Here is a 16,878-nt window from a genome sequence, read left to right on the forward strand (position 1 = left end):
ATATAGAAATTTCAACTCTAATATATATAAATTACATATGTATATATACACACATACATAGACACATACATCTATATTTAGAACCATCATAATTTGTTCACATTTCAGTTGGAGAAATTGTATAATGAAAAGCATGGTAAAACCACATCTTTCTCACCTTTGCCACTGTCCTTAGCAGAATTGAAAAAGGGCCGACAAAACTGAACGCTTTGGCAAAATGGTGTCCTCTCTCCCTAATACTTCTCACTAGAAAGTATCTAAGATACAATGACAAGTAGGAGGTTATAATTAGAATTGATTATCTCCCTCTGAGAGTCCATCAGAACTCATTCCATCACGCCTTTAGTGCATAAAGCTCAAACTCCCAGCTTATTCTCATCACTTGTATTTTCCTTTCTACACCCTGTCATAGGGCCAAATTCACAACACTCTCTGACCTGGCCAGCTTGTCCATTATGTCCTTCAACTTAAACTTTGCCATCAAAAAAATCCCCTAGAACATACACCTCTTTTCTGAATGGTCTCTTTATTTTCTTGCTATAATAGAACACTGACTGTCCTTTGCTTCCCCTGCAGCATTCTTTAAAATTTTTTTTAGTTGTAGTTAAAAAAGTAGCATACTTAGCATTTCAACCATTTTTAGATGTGCAGTCCAGCGGCATTTAGTACCTTCACATTGTTGTGCACTCATCTCCCCTGTCCACCTCCAGGACATTTCCCCCTGCAAACTTCTTAATTGCTGGTTATTTTTTCTTTCACCTGTCACCTCCTGTTGCACAGGGAAGGAGCACGTATCTCCTTGTTGCTGCTTGGGACCATTGTGCTTCCATTAGCAACTGATTGGAAAACTCCAATTTGTTGAAGCACATGCCATCAAATTAAACTGAAGTTGAGGCCAGACCCCTCCAAGGAGCAGTCGTCTACAGATCCCTAGTTACAACGACCAGATTTTGGCACTTGGGTCACTGATCGAGTTTGTAAAGTTAAATTCGAAGTTTAACAAAAAGTTCACTCTTTTCTTTTTCCTCTGGCTTAAACCTGTTGGGAACATAATGCCCATGAGAAAAAGGATGTGTTTTTCATTCCTCCATTCTCTTGTTAAGTACTTCCTCCCATATACTAGGCTGCTGGCCTCTTCAGGGTGGAAGCCGGTGGATGCACGGGGCTGCGGGGAGACGGAGGAAGTGTTTACTTGACAGGCATCAATCTGTACTTGGCTCTCAGTTTACCTTAGGGTTAGCTCTCGATGTGTAAGTTCTATGGGTTTTGACAATGCATAATGGCGTGAATCCACTATTATAGTATCATAGAGAACAGTTTCACTGCCCTAAAAATCCTCTGTGCTCCACCTGTTCATTCTTCCCTTCCTCCGAACCCCGGGAAATCACTAATCTTTTTACGGTCTCCAAAGATTTGCTGTTCCCAGAATATCATATAGGTGGAATACTTTTCAGATTGGTTTCTTTCACTTCGTAATATGCACTTAAGTTTCCTCCATGTCTTTTCATGGCTTGATAGCTCATTTCTTTTTAAGACTGGATAATAGTCTACTGTCTGGAAGGACTACACTTTATTCATCCATTCACCTACCGAAGGACATCTTGGTTGCTTCCAAATTTTGGCAGTTATGTATAAAGCTGCTAAAACATCCTTGTGCAGGTTTTTGTGCAGACCTAAGTTTTCAAGTAATTTGGGTAAATACCAAGGAGTACAATTTCTGGATCGTATTGTAAGACTGCGTTTAGTTTTGTAGGAAACCGCCAAACTGTCTTCCAAAGTCACTGTTGCATTTTGTATTCTCACCAGCAATGAATGAGAGTTCCTGTTGCTCCACATCCTCCCCAGCATTTGGTGTTGTCAGTGTTCCAGATTTTGGCCATTCTAATAGGTGTGTATTGGTATCTCATTGTTGTTTTCATTTGCATTTCCCTAATTGCATATGATGTGGACCATCCTTTTATATGCTTGCTTGCTATCTGTATGTCTTCTTTGGCGAGGTGTCTGTTCAGCTCTTTTGCCAACTTTTAATCAGGTCATTCATTTTCTTATTGTTGAATTTTAAGAGTTCTTCATAGATTTTAGATAATATTCCTTTATCAGATGGGTCTTTTGTAAATATTTTCTCCCAGTCTGTGGCTTGTCTTCTCATTCTCTTGACATTGTCTTTCATAGAGCAAAAGTTTTTAATTTTCATGAAGTCCAGCTTATCAATTCTTTTTTTCATGGATTGTCTTTGGTGTTGTATCTAAAAAATCATTGCCATGCCTAAGGTCTTCTAGATTTTCTCCTATGTTATCTTTTAGGAGTTTTACAGGTTTGCATCTTTCATTTAGGTATCTATAACTTCTTGCAAATTGATTTCACCACTGTATCCCTAGACCTGGCTCACTGCCTGAAACATATCAGATACTCAATGAAGATTTGCTGAATAAAAGCAAGTGTATGTATGTATGTGTATATATGTATGTATATATAAGTTAGAAAATTTAGATCAGTTTTACATTCTGAATAATAAAAATGGCTAGAAAATAGAATAAAACCTCAGTAAGCATCATGAAGAAAGAATTAATTATATATAAAAAATCGTACTATTCATAATGCATAATTTTGTTACTGTAGTAGAAGTTTATTATAAAACGCACACTGGGGACCAAGATAATGCCAAAGGAATAAGTTTTCCATAGGCTAGTGACAAAGATAGATTGTGTAACTTTTATATACATTGAAAACATGATTATAATCCTTCAGAAAAGAAAACTTTTACTGGACTTTACCAAGCACAATATTTTGGATTTTTAGCAACTTTGTCTCTAAAAAGTTAAATGTGATATGACATTTAACAAAGATTGTTTTTCCAAGGGTGTCATAATTTGTTAAACATGTGTACCATATATGCCGTCATGAGAAGAGGGAAATAAAGAGTAATATTTATGGATAGTGGGTGCCCTTATATTTTCCCTAAATTCCAGACAAAGTTAAGAAGAAGGGTTATTGTGACTTTTTTAGGGGAAGGGGGATCCCATTAAGACCTCTCGGTTGAAGAAGAGCGAAGGGGTGGAGTCATTTCTGTTGATTTGGTGATTCATCTGGTTGGTGCCATAACACAAATTCCTCAGGAAGTCAGTTGTCTCAATAATATCTACTTTATTTAAAAGAGTAAATTATCATTCTCAGTTGTTGATTTAAAAATTCAACGTTCAGAGAGCCTATGACTTAGCCAAGGTTCTTTACAAACTTGGAGGGGTATGTTGCAAGAGTTAAAATGTGATTTTGATTGGTATCCGTCCTGCATTTAATATGTTAAAGACACACAGCAAAAACTATATAAAAAGTAACATATGACTCTTAAAAAGATGCTGAGTATATTTCATCCTTTGTTTTATTTTAAAATTCCTTCATTTAAAAAAGTATGTACATGATAAAATAATTTTGGTATACAACTTCAACCTCACTGCTTTCAGGGTGAGATCTTGTTGGCTGGAATGTGTCAATTATTAGATAGTTCTTGTATTCTGGAAAGATTCTTTGGCAGTTTTTGGTTCAACTGACGATTTAGAAAAGACTTAAAGAGCCAGGTTTCATTTGGAATTTAGCTAATGAAAATATAGTCCAATTTCTTCAAGGCAAAGTCATGGACTTAAAGAACTAATAGGTTTTTAGGCTTATTTACATACCTGAGAGAAGATGATAACACCAAAATCCATAATCAACAGCAGGTAAATGCCATATCGATCTGTTTTCTATTTCAGCCTATGCTAATTCCAAGGGGAACTGCTGTCTTTTGAAAACAACAAACAGATGGACAAACTTATGAAGCCAGTGCGTTTCAAATAGCAAGCAAGGTATTGCTTACTGTCAGTGCCATTTGTTATTTCTTTTTGTTCTGTTTAATATTTGTTAAAATGCCAATATTTGTTAATTTTCAATAGGGCGTGTTCTTGGAGTCACTTTTCTGGGAATCAATAAAGAGATATGGCTATCCATTTATACTTTCTTTCCTAGTTTCCCTTATAACCAAAAGTTTGTTATTACAGGATGGTTTCAATCAATATAGTTGGAACAATAGGAAATCAAAACCGGAACACCTAACAGGTAGAGTTTGCATAGCTGGAGATTTGAATGAAAACTCTTACTTTAGTTTTATTCACTGAATTTTTTTTCACAGCTCAAGTTTAAAAAAAAAGGATGACTTTACTTCCTTGTTCAGATGGAACTATAAATTAGACCTAGATGTCAATAAATCTCATAAATCTTTTAAAAAAACTTGGTCTATCACTTAAAGAACAGCTTAAACACCACCCTGAGTTTACTTGATATGCTATTCATTGTGTGGTATAAAACTAAAGGGACATTTGACTCCATCACGTCTAAGTTTTTTCTCCTTTTTATTTTGAAGGAGACTGCTGTAATGGTGAAAACCACAAGCTATGTGTAACCCGTTGGTGGGATGGTTAGGAATGCTGCTGCTCTTGACCGTGTTCACTCATTCTGCCCTCAAACCAGCGATGCCTCCAGTGATTAAGCACCAACCTTTCAACATTTTCTGGGCTGCTCCAACAATTCAGTGTGAACATTTCTTCAACGTGGATCTGAATCTTCCTTTATTTAATATTTTATCAAATCCCTTAGAGACTCAGAGTGGATCAACAATTGCCATAATTTATCCAAATCAATTAGGGTATTATCCTTATTTCTCTCAAGATGGAAAATCCTTTAATGGAGGGATACCACAGAATATGAGCCTTTCTAAACACCTTAGGAAGACTGCTGATGACATTGCAAAAATTGTCCCTTGGTGGAGATCAGAAGGTCTTGTTGTCATTGACTGGGAAAGCTGGAAACCTCAGTGGGATAGAAATTGGGGCAATAGAATGATATATAAAAACTACTCCTTAGCCTTCACTAGAAACCACCATCCTGATTGGTCAGAAATGAAAGTGAAAACAGTTGCCCAAAAGGAGTTTGAAAATGCTGGAAGAAGTTTTATGAACACTACTCTTGCACTGGCTTTGGAAATGAGACCAAAATGTTTATGGGGCTTTTATCTCTATCCAGACTGCTACAATTATGACTACAGGATAAATCCACAGATCTACACAGGTAAATGCCCAAATGATGAAATTTTCCACAATGACCAGCTCCAGTGGCTATGGGAAAAAAGCACAGCACTTTATACCTCAATATATTTGGATAAAATATTGAAATCAAGCTTAAATGCTTTGAAATTTGTTCATTATCGAGTTAGAGAAGCCATGAGAGTGGCTGAAATGGCTACACATGACTATGTTTTGCCAGTTTTTATTTTTTCCAGACCATTTTATTTGCACAGCCTTGAAGCTTTGTCACAGGTAAGAAAAAATACAGTCACTCACCAATAAAATGGAAATTTAGTAGAATGACTATATATAAAATCCAGGAAAAAATGTTTTAGGATGCTTCTTTTCCCTTAATAATAGAACACTATTCTATTATTATATTTCTTCGAATGTCAAGCCAATTCTTAAACAGTGTCACTGACAATTAGATGTTTAGTTAGCATTTTTAGGTGATGAGTCTTACCAGCTTAACACTTACAGAGGTTTCCTACAGAACAGTTGCTAAGCTTGAGTTAAATCATGTAACAGATAGATTAATTTTAACCAGGGAAAAATTTCAGAATCACCTTTTTAATATAAATGAGTGGCAACAATTTTCTAAATCAAAAATATATAAAATACAGCTTTGTTAAATTATTAACCAGCTATATTTTTTGTTATATTGTATTTTTATGTTTTAGCTGATTGGGTTAACTGAAAAATAACATAAATTCTGTTGATTTTTTTCTTTAAGAGTCTACAGTGTCATCTGGTGGTTAATGTCAAGGCATTAAAAGTGATTTATATAAACAGATAGACATTGATTGTCCTTAAACTTAACACAAGGCAGGAAGCACAGAGATGTGAGAATGAGCTTGTTTGGAAGACTGAGTTTGCAGACACTTGGAAGTGTTCAAGCTAGATTGTCATTTAGATGGGATATTATTGTAGGGATTCAATCATTGGATGGGTGGCTAGACAAGAAACCTTCAATTCTGCATCCATGCCTGTGGTCTGACAATTCTGTTATTCCTGTACCCAACACAAAGCAGGGCCAGTGGATAGAAAGCTCACAGCTCACTTTCTTAGACCACTTATATTTGAGATAAGGGCATTTAAAAGCAGTATCAATTCTTTCTCAAATATTTCAGAATAAAATCTATTGATCCAAACACTGTTAATTAAATTTGACGTTTCTATCATTGCAGGATTACTCATGGTTATTCAAAATGGAATGTTTGTTCAATAAGTTTAGGAGGAAAAGAATCATAGTATCATGACAAAAATTTGGAGGGTCTCAGAGTATCTAATCCACTTCTCATACAAACGTAGATTGTTTCTTACCTGGCCTCTGTTTTAGTACTTTTTGATGGGACTCTCCCTATTCCAGAGGAAATCTCCCATTTTGGAACAATATTAAATCCTAGAAAGTTCTTGAGTATGAGTCTGCTCTGTCTCTGAATAACCTCATACCACCACTTCTGATTCTACCTTCTGGTGCAACATAGAATAAATCAAATCTTTCTTTCAGTTCTCCAGATATTTTGAAGACATCAGCCATCTACCAAAGTCTTCTGAATAATTTATTTCTCAAATAACAGATCTCTCAAACCACATCACTTTCTCAGCTCCTTTTGGGAAAAAGACTAGATTATGTTTATTCATTCAAAAATTATTTATTGAGTGCCTAAAATACGTCAGGCATGATATATTATTAATTATAATAGTAGAAAAAGATAATTCATACAGACAGATATTTTATCTTTATAGAAAATGGGAGAATGATATGAACCACATTTTAATGAAAGTCTTGTTCATAACTTTCCCATTTTTTGCACTATTAGACTTTAGAAGTCAATTTTAAGAATCGCTTCTGAGTTCTACTTCAGAAATCAATAGATGACATATCCTCCTCATCAAAACTATAGAATTACCTGAATGTTACTATATTGAAGTGTTTTAATACTATTCTATTGCCTTCCATGTTTCGCTATCAACAAACAGTATGGATCTTTCTCACCTATTTTCTAAATAACATAGCTTTTCAATGAAATCATTTAAAACACTCTTCTTGATATTTTCTTTCAGAAGTGTCTCAATTTAAATAAGAGACGATTTATGTTTAAGGAATGAGGTACTAGTTAGTATAATGGAAGAATGATTTCCTTTCTTGTTGTATTACTTAGACAAATTACAGAACACAAGTACTAGTATCAAGGGAGACTTCCTATAATGAGGAAAGATTCGCTGTAGCATGGCCGTTTTCTCAGTCTGGTCTTTGAATACGCCACCTTTGCACAGGATCTCTGATTTTCCACACCTCGCAGGGAAGGAAAGAATGCAGATTGCTCAATCAATCATGCTCTCTCTTTCATCCCTCCCTATTTCCTGCTTCTTTGCTCTTGGTCTATAATCATGAACATAACCGCCTCAGTTTCTCATCTTGGTGAATTATAGCCTCCTTAGTCACCCAACTTGAAAGTCACTTGGATGCCTCCCTTCTCTTTCCATTATCCAATAGGTAACCAAGACTCATCTATCTTAATTTCCAAATAACTCTTCAATCTGTTCCCTCTGCTTTACAAGGACTGACACTGTCTTTGCTGAGGTGCTCATCATTTCTCACTGAACAGTTTCCAACATCTCCTAACTGGTGTCCCTGCCTACCATCTTGACTCCCCCCCTCCAGGGCATTTTTTATGTGACAACCAAAAATATCATTCAAAGTTGCAAATTTTGTCTTTCTAGTACCGAAACTTTTTTGTAGTTAAGTCCTAATACTTCAAAATAGCATAAAAGACTCTTTGTATTTGTATCCTGTTTATATGCAAGGATTTAGATGCCTAATTTCTCCACAGATCTCCTGTGCTTTGCCACAAGAGTTACTGGCAGTTCTCTGGATGGACCATGCTTTTTCCTACACATGAGCCTCTGCTCCTATTCTTCCTACTGGACACAAAACTTTGCTCTCTCCGATCTGTATTATGAATTTATACTCATTTCTAAAGATCCATCTGAAATTTCACCTCTTCAAGGAGCCTTCCCAGCCTCTTCCAGGAAGCATCAAGCATTTCTTCTAATCTATATGTGTCTTGTAGGTGCTAATATAGAGCTTAATTTATTATACTATAATTACTTGTTTACATATCTATCTCAACCATCACACTAAAGCACTCTCTCAGGGACAGGAACTAGAATCTATTTCATTTTTATATTTTCAGTGTCTAGAATATTGCCTGGAATATCGTAAATATATATCAAATAAAAGTAAGTATCCAAGGCAGAATTACCTTTTCCAATTCTGCTCTACAGTCCTTTGTTTTAGAAATAAAGATTATGTTATCAATGTGTTCTTTACCACAGTTGATGGGTTGAGTCTTGTGATTGAATTGTCAATGGCTAAATATGGTTGGGCAGAAACTGCTTGCGGTACTTCTTTTTTCTAGGAGGACTTAGTACATACAATTGGTGAGAGTGCTGCATTGGGGGCGGCAGGAATAATATTGTGGGGAGGATATGAGTACGCTAATTCAAAGGTAAGCAGTGATTGCTCTGTCAGCATCTTGAATATATTCTAGATGTTGTTTTTTGTTTTAATTTTTCATGTCAAAGGCAAATGGTTGCTGATTATGTGCTCACCTGACTTTAGTGAAGTTTAAAGACTACAGAGACTAACATTGTTTGAGCACCTACTGTGTACCAGCCACTGTGGCGAGTAGAAGTGCAGAAAGAACACCAGCTTTCCAATCAGACAGCCCTAAGTGAGAATTCAGTTTTTACATTCTAGGAGCGTAATCTTGGGCGAGTTATTAATCTCTGTGAGTCTCAGTTTCTTCATCTAAAAAAAAAAAAGTCCTGAAATAAAACCTACTCTACAGGGATTGTGGTAGATTAAATGATATAATATAGATGTGACAAAAGAAAAAGAATACTAAATTAAAAAAATAAATATTATTTCATCCACACTAAGGAGGATGGAGTCTCCAAAAACAGTTCTTTATCTTCTGATTACCTATGATAAAAATGCTTATGGAAGGAAAAACATCTGTGTATAAAGATGTATTAACAATCTACTCTTGACAGTAGTGCACACACAAAATAACTTATTTTTCCACAACTGACTTTGAACATGCTCTGTTGGTCTCCTGTCTCACTGCCTACATGAAAATTCTGAGATCATAGTTTTTCCTTACTTCCAGGTATTAACAGATAGTCCCATCTTCAGGTATTTTTTGTTTCATAAAATTAAGAACAGCTGTCTCTCTCTCATTTGGCATAGCACAAGTCAGCATGATGGAGTTGTTAAGAGCAGGAGGCCTGGAGTTGGACTGCTTGGATTCCAGTGTTCACTTTTTGTCATCTAATAGACACGTGACCTTGCCCGAGTCATTGACTCTACAATTTCTCTATCTGTAAAGTGGGAAGAATAATTGTATCTATCTCACAGCCCTGAGAATTACATTATTAATAGATGTAAAGCACTTAAAAATGGGGCACCTGACATACAATAAGTGCCATATAGGTGTTGGTTATTGTTATCCAGGTTAAAATTTCTCACCCCTCCTCCTCACATCCCAAATTTGGATCTCAGGTATGGGGAAGAGGAGTATGGTCGGTCCCTTTGTTCATTTGCTTCAAGGACGGGGGCAGGAGATAGGGTTGGGGAGGAGGCAAAGTGGGCAATGTAATTTTTATTTATTTGGTGCCATTTCTAATTGTTTTTGTTTCTTTAAGGTATTCCTGCATGGCTGCCATGTGGGGGCCAGCTTTTTCTTGCATGAGGGGCTGCTGAGATCCCTCATCCCCCATGCAACTTGCACCTGCAAGGTTTTGCTCCTGGGGTACTGGAAAGAGGGGTTTGGCATATGCTGAAATGGGGAAGGCTGCCAGAGTCGCAGGCTGGGAAGACAGTCAGGAGATCAAATTAGAGAGCGTTAAGTTTGAAGTGCTTGTGAGACATCCAGGTGGAGAGGTCCAATAGGCAGGTGGGTATACAATCAGTTCAGGAATGGAGTGTGGGAAATACACACTTGGGAGTTCTACTTAAAGCAATGAGATGGGATGAGTTTTTCTAGTGAGAGTATAGCTCGAGAAGAGGTCCAAGAATTAAGCCTGGGGCACTCCAGTGTTTATGAGGCAGGGAAGATGAGCAGGAGCTAGTAAAGGAGACTAAGAAGGAGCCTCCAGTGAGGTAGGAAAAAGCCGCGAGTGTGATGTCCTGGGAGTAAGTGAAGAAGGTATTTCAAGGAATAGGGCTGAGACAGAACAGGGGATGCCCAAGGTGAACTTGATCGTGTTTACCTGTGTTCTATGCTCTCTTTCATTACAGTCTCCCCCCAGTCTTTTCCTTTCTTTTTTTCTGTTCAATGGTTTGCTTGTTTTTCTTTTATTCCATCTGTCCTGGAAACCTCTCAGATGCTTCAGACAAGGAATCTCATTCTGGCTAAAAATAGCATTTGTTCCTAAATATAGAATGAGGCTGACCTAGACTGAATGTGCCTGGATCAAAAACATTCCACATAGGATTTTCAGAACCTGTTACTGTCCAGAGCGATACCTTGTGCAGCTGTCTGTCGTTAGGAGCTTTATTCTGCCTTTGACTTTCCATTGGAACCCTCTAAATCCTTACTAGATGGATTCACTGTTCTGGGGCCTCTTTTTTACTGAGAAAATATCTTAGTGTTTTAAATTAATTGGAGTTTAATTAAGAATTAGTGTTAATATTAATCAAAATAATTGGAGCACTAATAGAAAACTCAATTTATGCTATTAATGAATCTACTAGGATTTTCCCATAGTCCTTCCTATATGGATAAAGGCAGGTGTTTATCAAGATTCTAGCTGGATGCTTCTGGGTTAGCCGATAATATCGTTTCGCTTAGGCTAGCCCATCCTAGGAGCAGTAAAATCACCAATAGGTGGAAATGTGTCCTCCTGTTAAAGCCCAAAGTTGTGGATACATCAATAACACCTAATGGCACACTTGTAGAAAGACAACCTTACTTAGCATCTTTGGACCCTCATTTATCCATGGGTTCACTTTCCGCGGTTTCGGTTATCCGTGGTCAACTGTGATCTGAAAATGGTGAATGGAAAATTCCAGAAATAAGCACTTCATAGGCTTTAAATTGAGAGCCATTTTGAGCAGCATGATGAAATCTTGTGCCATCCTACTCCATCTTGCCCAGGACACTATGTCACAATGCCTACGTCATTTACCTCACTTCATTTCATCATGTAGGCATTGCATGTATCATCTCAGATCATCACAAGAAGAAGAAGGATGAGTATGGGACAATAAGATATTTTGACAGAGAGAGAGAGAGACTGCATTCATATGACTTTTATTACAGTATATTGTTATAATTGTTCTATTTTATTATTAGTTATTGTTGATGATTAGTTATTGTTACCATGCCTAAATTATAAATTAAACCTTATCATGAATATGTATGTACAGGAAGAAACATAGTATATATAGGGATCAGTCCTATCCACACTTTCAGGCAACCACTGGGGGTCTTGGAATGTATCCCCCTTGGAAAAGGGGGTACCACTATATACGAGTACAGGGACTTGGGCATTTGTCTGTAAATAATATTTTATATTCTACCTCCTACAATGTGACTGATGGGTAAATAAAGTATAGTATATTTATACTACGAAATACTGATCCACAGCTAAAATGAAAACACCAGAGATACATGTCTCAACATGAAAAAAAATTTAGAAAATGTTAAGTTTAAAAAGCAAATTGCAGAAAATAAAATATTCCAAGCGATATAAATTTATATAAAACTTTAAAAGCACAAAATAATACTACATATTGTTCATAATTACATGTATATATGTAGGAAAGTTATAAAAGCATGGATGCAAAGTCTACTCCCCCAACTTCAGGAGAACTGTTATCTCTGTAGAGATAGGGAGAAGACTGGGAAAGCTTGGCAGTCTTAGAAAAATCTGACCTCATGTTGACATAAAGCAACATTTTCAGTGTTGAAAATGTTTCATAATTAAAGTTAAATTAAAAAAAAATCCGATATAAATTATTATCTTCTTAAAGTGTTACTACAAATATCTCTTTGTATTAAGGAATAGTCTCTAGTGGGAAAATGTGTAATTGTCTTCCCCTGAAAATGATATGGAGTTGGTAGGTCATAGTATTTCTAACCAGACGTGGATCTTTCTCCTCAGTCTTACCAAATAGAAAACTTAAGGCATTAATACCACCTGCATAATGGAACGACACTTGGAAAGCGACTAAATAGATCTCTTTTTTCCAACAGGAGGCATGCTTGTCTGTGCAAAAGTCTATTCAAGGACCGTTGGGCCATTACGCTGTTAATGTTACGTCTGCAGCCAAACTCTGCAGTCAAAGTCTATGCAACAATAATGGAAGATGTGTTCGAAAAACACTTGAATCCTCCTCATATCTGCATATGCCTGAAAGTAGCAGTAAGAAATATGTCCTAAATAAGAGCTTCAAATTCCTCATTTCTCCAGTCAATAAGCTGAAGACAATAAAGGACATGAAGAATGCATTTGTGTGTCACTGCTATTATGGCTGGCATGGAGAGTCTTGCCAGCAACGCCCTCCAGATCTCCTGAGAGGGAAGAATAAGGCTTCTATGGCAAACTTTAATTTCTCAGTTTTTCTCAGCGTGCCCTTATCTGTGATTCTGTTGAATTTTTTTACCCCCTACTACAATGTCAATTTTTCCTTGAAATACGAAAGAGAAGAAAACGTTGATTTATTTTTTCTTTAACTTCAACCTACTTCTAAAATATTTATTGGCTTTAAAGTAAAAAAATAACTAATCATTGACTGCATTCCTTGATAGAGTGATTATTTACTGGGTGCTTACTTCATGCTGGGCACTAGGAATGTGGAAGTGAACACACCAAAGTGCCTGTCCTTGGTGAGCTTAAATTCTTGTGGGAAAATGAATGAGAATAAATGAACAATAAATAAGCAAGTACATATATATCAAATGGTGATAAGTGCTATGGGGAAGAATAAAGCAGGTTTACGGGATTAGGGAGTGTGAGGGAGCGCAGGAAATTTTATATAATGTAGTGCAAAGGCCTCCTTAATGAGCTCACCCTAAGACAGGAGGAGCAGGTCACAGATGTATCTGGGAAGAGTCTTCTCAGAATAGGGAATAGGAAGAGCAAAGGCAAAAGCCTTAAGGTGGGATCAGGTTTGGAGTGTTTCAGGACATCAAAAAGGTCAGTGTGGCCGATGCAGGAGCAAGAGTCAGGGGGGAGGGCGGGTCATTAACTTTTTCAAACTAAGAATTGAGTGAAGGTAATTTTTTTTTTTTTAATAATTGAAGAGAAATTTCTGAAGGAAAGCAGGTCAAATAAGATATAATATCTATATTTAAAAAAATAAATATACAAGGCTGGCCCTGTGGCCAAGTGGTTAAAGTTCCATGTGCTCTGCTTTGGCGGCCTGGGGTTTGTGGGTTTGGATCCCAGGTGTGGACATATTCCACTCATCAGCCATGCTGTGGAGGCATCCCACATACAAAGTAGAGGAAGATTGGCACAGATGTTAGCTCAGGGTTAATCTTCCTCAAGCGAAAAAAGAGGAGGATTGGCAATGGATGTTAGCTCAGGGTGAACCTTCCTCACCAAAAAATAAATAAATAAAATAAGTAAATAATATACACTTAAATTTTGTAGTAACAAGAGCGTCTACTATGATTAGATATTGCAACAATGTTCTTGAGACTCCAGTCGTATATAAAAAATTAAAAACTTGTAATAAGGTCATATGGGCCATGGAAAACACAATAACATGGGAGGTAAAGAAGGCAACCATTATGTTATAGCTGTTTTCACTCCAGGGACTGGTAATTCCTAAATAATACAAGTGACCCAGAATACCAAGTCATAGAGTGAGGGGGATCCATACTAAATGCTGTAGAGTTCAATTTTATCCAAAGTATCTAGGGCTCTTGGAAATTCATTGGCAATCGTCAATATCAGAAGGTAAGTCCTTTTGGACTCCCGTAAGATGGAATTTATATGTGAAATTCTTTGATTTGATACTTGTTGGTTTATTAAAGTATACCATATTGAAGCAATTCATCTCCTTTCATCTCCTTTTCTCAATGAGTGGCAAATCATTTGAAAAATTCATGTGGTCACTTGACCTGACCTAGTTATAACCCAGATTATCTTCTTTCATACAGACTCTGATTATAGTACCCCAAATGCTATTTCCCTCCTTAGTTTAGGGAAGAGATTTTCTTGTATATCTTTCACATATTGCACTTTCATATGTATTTCGTTCTGGAATACATACAGAGCTTTGATTGATAGATCACACTCAGATTCAGACTTGAATTCATTTGTTTGTCCATGCATTCATCATTCATTCATTCATTTTCAGGAGAAGTAAAAGTTAGAGGCAGTAAAATATAGTAAGCTAAATTGAGGTCTATTTGCTAAGTTTCCCTGTTGCGTTGGTATCCTGCTACACCAAGTCTGCAATTACGGTAATTAGATTCTTGTGAACAAGAAGAAATGTTTTTACAACTATTAAAGTTGGCATAAGCCATAATAAGTGAAAAGGAATGCTGCTTTTATCCTTTCAGTGATGATAAATTTTTCAACAAGATTACATCAGGATTTTGATATTCAACGAATTCCAATAAAGCAGGAAAAGGCAAATATTAATAAATATTATCACCATTTTGAAGATGAAGAAAATAAGATATGTATAGAATGAGAGGTATAGCCAATTTTATCCAGTCATCAGTGAATACATCAAGCATAGGAGACACATTGCTGCTCTCCAGTGTTTAAACATACAGTGCCGCCCAAATAATCAGGGTGCAAGGAGAAGGGTTGAGGTAGGTGAAAGAAAAAGGGAAAATATATGGAAAATACGTGAAGAAAATAGGAAACACCCCAATCCTAACACCCACAAGAAATCATCTTTTTCTAAATTAAAAATAATGTTAAATTTTATTTCACTTAAATTCAATAGCAAGCAAAAGAAACTAAAACCAAAAGAATTGCCACATGTCTAATAACAGATTCTTCAAAATTTTGGTTTTTAAAAAAAAATTGTTCAAGTTAAAAAAGCATCATGGAAAACACTGAATTTTTGTTATAATTTATTTTGATGAGTAATTTGGGGTTTCCAGTCTATAATATTTAGTCAACTATCTCATAAAAAGAGAAGTCATCAATTATGTCTAATCCAAAGAGAAATACACACATCTCTATTTTTCTTAAATAAAAATATCAAAATTTGAACTCTATTTCTATGCTTTTGATAATTCTCCAAGAGACATTAATAAAGGATACATCTGTAAGCAAAATATCTTGTAAATACTACAAGTCACTTTAATAGATGAAACGTACCTTCTAAGATGATAGGTGGTACTTGTTAGAAACCAGAGTTCCTGTCTCTCTCCTGAATTACCTGTACAATGACACTGCTGTCTAGGGCAGCGTTGTTTCTTACCTCCCATTAATTGTTCAAAAATCACAGTACCCTTTATTTGGACATGAACTTTTTGATCAGATATTTGGTTTTTCCAGTCTCTTAATTGTTCCACACCACTCATTTTTAAATCAGAAGGAATGTATGTCTTCATTGCAGAAACAGTATGTCAATCATACTTTCTGGTCCTCAGTAAATTCATGTCATTACGTTTTTTTTTATATTAGAGATATTCTTTACAAAGACTTCTAGCTTTCTCTCCTAATTTAGATTCTCATCTTCAGCTCAGAATAATTTTCTTTCATTATCTTCCAAATGGTTCTCTTTCCTCCATTCTCTCTGCTCACTTATGAAATTACTATTAGATGGATCTCAGGTCTTCTAGATCTATAATTGGTGTTGCCTTCCTTTCATAGATTCTAAGTCTTTGTATTCTTTTCTTTTATTATAGATTTCCTCACCTTTTCCTCTGGACTACTAGTTTAGTCTTCATCATATTTTGATATTTTTAATTCCAAAGAAGCCTTTTTTGTGTGTGTAATGTGATTTCTCCTTTTTCATAGTAACCTTGTTTTGGTTTGTGGATTCAACAGCTTCTTAAATCTCTCTGAGAATATCAATTAGATTTTTTTTTATTGTTACTGTTATTCATTTTATTCTGTTCCATTTCCTCTGGGATAAGTTATTCTCTTTACTCATTTCTTCTCTTTCATACTTTTGGTCTGTATCTAGTGTTTGGTGAATCTTTGTCATCCATTTATATTTATGAAGGACCGGAATGACTGAAAAAACTGTCATAGTTCACTTGTTGGCTATGTTTACTCAAAATTCTTATGTTGGATGGGAGGATGAACTGGAGCCCTGGGAGGAGCTGAGGCACTCTGACAAGTAAGATTCCATCTGGAGTTTGCGAGCAGATAACAGGCAGGTTGGTAGGAACCCTCACAATCATCAAAGTAAGGAGAAAATTATCATGGAAGAGGAGTGTAATTCCCTTGTGGGTTGAGCAGCCTTTCCTTTTTTGTCCCCTCCATGTCTGCTGGGGAGACCCCCTGTTCTATCTAGTTCAGCTCCGTGTTTGTATGCGGTCCAACTGTCAAACTCTGAGCCCTGCCTAAGAAGATCTTTCTTATATTTAAATGTCCTGGGGTCTAATGACTCTGCTACTTGTCATTCTACATCCTCTGGGAAGTTGAATGGTCTCACTGGTTCTGCTATACTGGAAGCAATATTTAATTGATTGCTCTGATAATTAGTCCTCCATGCACTTTGGTTTTTTGAATCTGTTCTCTCTGTGCTGAGGGTTTTTCCCTCCAATGGAAGGGACAGCTCATACCT

The 16,878-nt window shown here is 36.3% G+C and overlaps 1 protein-coding gene across 2 annotated transcripts; it reads left to right on the forward strand.

Annotated features, from left to right (window-relative positions):
- The first annotated feature begins 3,500 nt into the window (after nt 1-3,500).
- On the forward strand, nt 3,501-12,908 carry LOC106783049 (hyaluronidase-4). 2 transcript variants are annotated; one of them, XM_014739028.3, is made up of 4 exons: nt 3,510-3,716; nt 4,397-5,348; nt 8,522-8,611; nt 12,365-12,908. In XM_014739028.3, the coding sequence occupies exons 2-4, from the start codon at nt 4,428-4,430 to the stop codon at nt 12,842-12,844; spliced, it is 1,491 nt and encodes a 496-aa protein (XP_014594514.1). In that variant the 5' UTR covers nt 3,510-3,716; nt 4,397-4,427; the 3' UTR covers nt 12,845-12,908. The 2 variants fall into 2 exon arrangements, with proteins under 2 accessions (XP_023495356.1, XP_014594514.1); XM_023639588.2 differs by lacking the exon at nt 8,522-8,611 and having other exon boundaries at nt 3,501-3,716.
- Nucleotides 12,909-16,878: the final 3,970 nt, after the last annotated feature.

Source organism: Equus caballus, chromosome 4 (assembly GCF_041296265.1).
Source record: "Equus caballus isolate H_3958 breed thoroughbred chromosome 4, TB-T2T, whole genome shotgun sequence".
In the NCBI taxonomy this organism is placed as follows: domain Eukaryota; kingdom Metazoa; phylum Chordata; class Mammalia; order Perissodactyla; family Equidae; genus Equus; species Equus caballus.